The sequence below is a fragment of the Poecilia reticulata genome, linkage group LG19, assembly GCF_000633615.1.
Source record: "Poecilia reticulata strain Guanapo linkage group LG19, Guppy_female_1.0+MT, whole genome shotgun sequence".
Classification (NCBI taxonomy): domain Eukaryota; kingdom Metazoa; phylum Chordata; class Actinopteri; order Cyprinodontiformes; family Poeciliidae; genus Poecilia; species Poecilia reticulata.
The window spans coordinates 813,175-818,557 of NC_024349.1; the positions used below are offsets into that span (position 1 = coordinate 813,175).

At 46.2% G+C, this 5,383-nt stretch overlaps 1 protein-coding gene across 1 annotated transcript in view; it reads right to left on the minus strand.

The window, feature by feature from the left end:
• Positions 1-532: 532 nt before the first annotated feature.
• The window catches only part of LOC103481033 (transmembrane protein 184B), a 14,856-nt gene continuing 10,005 nt past the window's right edge, over positions 533-5,383 (minus strand). Inside the window, 6 exon segments of the mRNA XM_074186874.1 lie at positions 533-676; positions 679-825; positions 2,479-2,673; positions 3,056-3,225; positions 3,295-3,462; positions 3,658-3,748. Coding sequence (XP_074042975.1) covers positions 594-676; positions 679-825; positions 2,479-2,673; positions 3,056-3,225; positions 3,295-3,462; positions 3,658-3,748 — 854 coding nt within the window. The 3' untranslated portion in view covers positions 533-593.

The following is a 5,383-nucleotide window of genomic DNA, read 5'->3' on the forward strand; positions in this document are numbered from 1 at the left end:
ATTGTTCCATCATTTGGTAAAACAATCTGAAGAAGATATTTTAGAAATATCTTCTTCAGTGGCGCAGTTGGTAGAGCTGTTGCCTKGCAGCAAGAAGGTTCTGGGTTCGATTCCCGGTCTTTCTGCATGGAGTCTCCATGTTCTCCCTGTGCATGATGGGTTTTCTCCGGTTTCCTCCCACAGTCCAAAAATATGACTGTCAGGTTAAYTGGTCTGTCTAAATTGCCCCTAGGTGTGAGTGTGTGTGTGCATGGTTGTGTGTCTCTGTGTTGCCCTGCGACAGACAGGTGACCTGTCCAGGTGACCCCGCCTCTCACCTGGAGCGTTAGCTGGAGAGGCACCAGCACCTCCTGACCCACTGAGGGACAAGGGTGAAAGAAAATGGATGGATGGATGGATGAGCAACATATGTAGGAAGAAAGATAAAAATATAAAAATGAGGTTAAATTAAAGCATCTGAAGTGTTCAGGTTAAAATCAGACGTCTGAGTGTTTCTGCATGAAGGTTCCCATGAATAACCAACCGGTCTGCGTCGGGTTTGATTCTCTTTAGTTTTCAGTCTGACAGCAGAAAGCGTTCGGCTCTAGAACTCGTCATCTGAGCTGAGCAGCAGCGTTTTCTCCGTGTCGCCGCGGGCGCAGAGCGCGGCGGCGGCGGCGGGGCGTGGCGCCCGCGGCGGCGATGGCGCCCCCCGCTCCAGCGTGGCCTGCTGCGTGTACTGCTGGTACGCCGGCGAGAAGTTGTGGATGGCGTCCTGGACCATGTCGCCGGGGCTCATCGTCTCCTTCAGGCTGCTGGAGATGCTCTTCATCGGGGCGCAGCGGCCTGAGGAAGAGGAGGAGGAAGAGTCAGCGACTGATTCAGGTCAGAGAAAACATTAAAGAAACTAAAACAATAAAAAATATTCATGATTCAGAAAATCATTTGATTTATTTAAAGAAGAATAAATCTGCAGATTAAACTCCGATCTGAACGATCCACACCAAAACAATGCAAGAAACACAGGAAATGACATCACAGGGCAGGATCTGGACTTGGAGTATGGCAAGCTGATTTAAACAAAATCTTCATATTAATCTATGGCAAGCCTCCTGAGTATTTAATCTTAAAAATGTATTTGATGTGAGAGAATCAGGCCCAGACTAACAGGATTTAGTTTTTTAAATGATGAGAATAGTTTAAAGAATAAAGTTGTAATTTTATGAGAATCATTTCAATCATTTCATCTGGTTAAAAATTGTGTCATTATTCTGTTAATATTTGGACTTTTTTCCTCTCTTTTTAAATCTAGTGAGTCTGTTATTCTGTCATCACATCCTGTTGCTTCAACTCTACATGTGCGGCGCCACCTACTGTTCAAACCGTGTCACAACACGTCAGTGTTTATGTTGCAGAAATAAACGTTTATGAAATGAACTGAAATATTCCTCACAGCGAGAAACTTTTTCAATTTGACGCTGAAGGATTTTAAGATGTTTCTGATTTTTGGTGACTAAAATGAATCAAACATTTGGGTTTTGATTTCATTTCAATCAAAAAGCACCGTTAGAAACAACAACTGGGTTTAAACCAGACACACAAAAACACAACCAGGTGGTAGAAATGATTCTGGAGTCAAACCTACCAAACTCTTCGTACGTAGAAAGAAATCCTTTATGTTGCAGCAGAGAGGAAAGAAACACGATGCCGAGTCAGCAAACAAGAACCGAATGAGGAGAGAAGTAAAGGTGTCCGACTCTGGAGCAGCTAGCGCTTAGCATACCGAAAGCTAGCACTCAGATTAGCATTCTCCAAGCTAGCGCCTAGCTTAGCATTCTGAAAGCTAGCACTCAGATTAGCATTCTCCAAGCTAGCGCCTAGNTTAGCATTCTGAAAGCTAGCACTCAGATTAGCATTCTCCAAGCTAGCGCCTAGTTTAGCATTCTGAAAGCTAGCACTCAGATTAGCATTCTCCAAGCTAGCGCCTAGCTAAGCATTCTGAAAGCTAGCACTCAGATTAGCGGCCTGAAAGCTAGCGCCTATGCTAGGTCTCTGAAAACTAGCGCCTAGCTTAGCACTAGGACTCTTGAAGCGCTAGGACTCTTGAAGCTAGCGCCTAACGTAGTGCTAGGACTCTTGAAGCTAGCGTCTAGCTTAGCGCTCTAGCTTAGCGTTCTAGCGCCTAGCTTAGCGCTAGAACTCTTGAAGCTAGCGCCTAACGTAGCGCTCTAGCCCCTAGTGTAGCGCTCTAGCCCCTAGCTTAGTGCTCTAGCCCCTAGCTTAGCGCTCTAGCACCTAGCTTAGCGCTAGGACTCTTGAAGCTAGCGCCTGGCTTATTGCTCTAGCCCCTAGCGTAGCGCTCTAGCGCCTAGCTTAGCGCTCTAGCCCCTAGCATAGCGCTCTAGTGCCTAGCTTAGTGCTCTAGCACCTAGCTTAGCACTAGGACTCTTGAAACTAGCCCCTAGCGTAGCGCTCTAGCGCCTAGCTTAGCATGCTGACCTGTGGAGTTGAGGCTTTTGTCCATGTAGACCTTGTAGGTGAAAGCGTGCCGAAGGACCAGAGCTGCAAAAAACATCTCTATGCAGATGATGAAGTTCTGGTAACCGGCGGCGACCGTGCCCTCGCCCACGGAAACCTCCGGAGAGTTGATCTGAGGAATGGCCCCGCATTTCTCCAGGATGGCCAGCAACATGCCTGAACAACAAAACAACAGGAAGTGAATTAAAACCAGAAACGACATGAAGGGAAATCTGATTCTACAGATTCTGAAAATTTTATTCTGGTTGGAGAAAATCTGTGGATTCAGGTCTGGACTTTGACTAGGCCGTTGTACACCATGAATCTGCTCTGAACCATCTGTAATATCTCTGGCTACTGGTCCTGATTTAACTCCATCCATCAACCCTAACCTGCTTCCCGCAGCATGATGCTGCCACCACCGTGTGTGTGTAGCGTTAGCGATCTGCTAGTACTTTATCACATCTATTCGCATTGCGACGGAGAGGAGACGCTGGTAGCTTGCGTTGCTAACGGATGTGATGAAGACTCCATGATGAAGAGTGATGAAGACTCCTACCCTGCCAGAAGGAGAGGAAGATGACGGACTTGACGGTCAGGAACTTGAGCATGGGCCTGTAGGGGCTCAGCAGCTCCCTGGTGGAGGAGTAGAAGAGGAAGAGCGCGTAGAGCGCCAGGCTGACGGAGACGTTGTAGACGATGGAGACGTACAGGTAACCGCCGGCGACGCTGCGGCGAGAAGGCGGGGTTAGACACAGATCAGGCGTCTGAGGCGTGTGGGTCTGCGGCCGGACTCACTCGAAGTCTCCGTCTCTGTATCTGCCGCCGGCCTGCAGCAGCACGACGACGGCGGCCATCAGCGGCTTCACCACGCAGAACTGCAGCGTGGCCTGCTTACAGAACCGCAGGAACCCGATGGAGAACGGGCGGCCGCGCAGGCAGCAGGTACCGTGGCAACAGCTGGACCTGGCCGAGAGGGAGGGAGGCGGTCAGCAGCCGTTAGTGATTCTGGCCAACATGAAAACATGACGCTGGGATATAAACACATCTTAATGCAGAACATTTATTTTTTTATGCATTTCTAATTCTGGATATGTTGTGGGAATAATCTATAGCTTCATTGATTATTGATTTGAGGAGAATGTTTTTCTCTGGACTCACTCCATAGCTTTCCCCCGGATCTCCGCCATGATGGCGCTCTCTCCACCCAGATACTCGAAGCAAAGACTCAGGAAGTTATAAATCACAAACGCTGCAGAGACAGAAGAAGAAGAAGGAGATTGTTACTTTTCATGGATTAGTCAGGAAAAATAAAGATTTTCCAGTTTCATGGAGAGATGAACCCGGATGGAGGAGACAGAAACCAGGACATGTGAATCCTCTGAGAACCGACAGCTGCACAAAACTCACCAGCAAGATTCATATTCATATTAATATTAATATTAACCGTACCGGGACGAAGCCCTCGGTGGAGCGGGCGAGCGCGTGACGCATTTATAAGGCTTCGTAAAAACACAGACGGCATACCGAGTGTTCATTTCACCTCTGGTGGACGGTACAGACTTCAAACTTTATAAAAGTGGTTTTTATATTGGTTTTATGGTTATTTACTTCAAAATAAAGTGATCGATCGAATATGATCGATCATTTCCGCCTTACTGTGTGGGGGTCTAACTGTACCACATTTCGACACAACCAATGAAAATGTGTTGACGGTCTGTTGCTAGGTAGAACGGAGACACGTGGGGACAAGCGAGGGGGGAGGGGGGGGGATTTGGATACGGCAAGAGACTAGGGAGAATTGATGCTGTGGATTTTACTAAGAGTGTTTCGATGGGTTTTTTATACAGTAAGTATGTTATTTAGAGTTTGTGGTGTGTGTAGGGTTAGTAGTTTTGCCAGCGGTCGCTGCATGGCTTCGTAGCGAGCTCTGACGCACTGAGAAGAGAGAGACGGCGCGCCGGGACGGCCATTTAGACCTGGGCCTACAAGGGTTAATATTAATATCAATAACAGACCAGGAGAAAGAGCCATGATGACAAACTGCTGGACGATAAATTGTCCCAGAAGTTACCGCGATAAACGATAATATTGTCGTTTTGAGGCCATTTTCCAGCAATAAAAAGGTAATAATAATAATAATAATAATAATAATAATAATAATAATAATAATAATAATGCAAGGATACGTTGTCAAATATGAATAAACTCTAAACGTTTTGAATATTTAACAATGGAACTGGAGACGTTTTAAATTTACAAAGTAAAACAACAAATAAAATGAGATGAAATCTGGAAACAAAATGAAAAGTTTTCTACCAAAATCTGGAGAAGAGAAAAACAATAAATCACACAAATGGAAATGATTGATGTCGTCTTAACCAAGACCAATATTCATTGATTATTGATTATGGTGACAGACCTACACAAATCTATTTGTGTTTAAATATAAACTGATGGAATTTGATACAGTAAATATTTATTTAGTCTTTTCCAGAATCTTTGGATCATTTGAATAGAAAAATTAGTTCCTGAATAAAAAATCGTTTCTGAATCGAATCGTTAGACATGAAAAGATTCTCATCTCTCCGCCCGTTTGCACCGACTGCACCTGAACACACCGGCCGACGCCTGCAAGACAGAACCCAGGTAAAAGGACGCAGCCTCCACCGGGCCAACGGTCGCCATGGTGATGCAGCAGCCGAGGGATTCTGCAGAAGAATCCATTATCAGAGGATGTCTGAGCACGGTTGCCATGCAACAGGTTGCCATGCAACAGGTTACCAGGAAAACAGATCTGAGCAGAAGAGGAGAGGAAGAGGAGGAGGAAGGAGGAGGAAGGAGGGAGGAGGAAGGAGGAGGAAGAGGAGAAGGAAGGAGGAGGAAG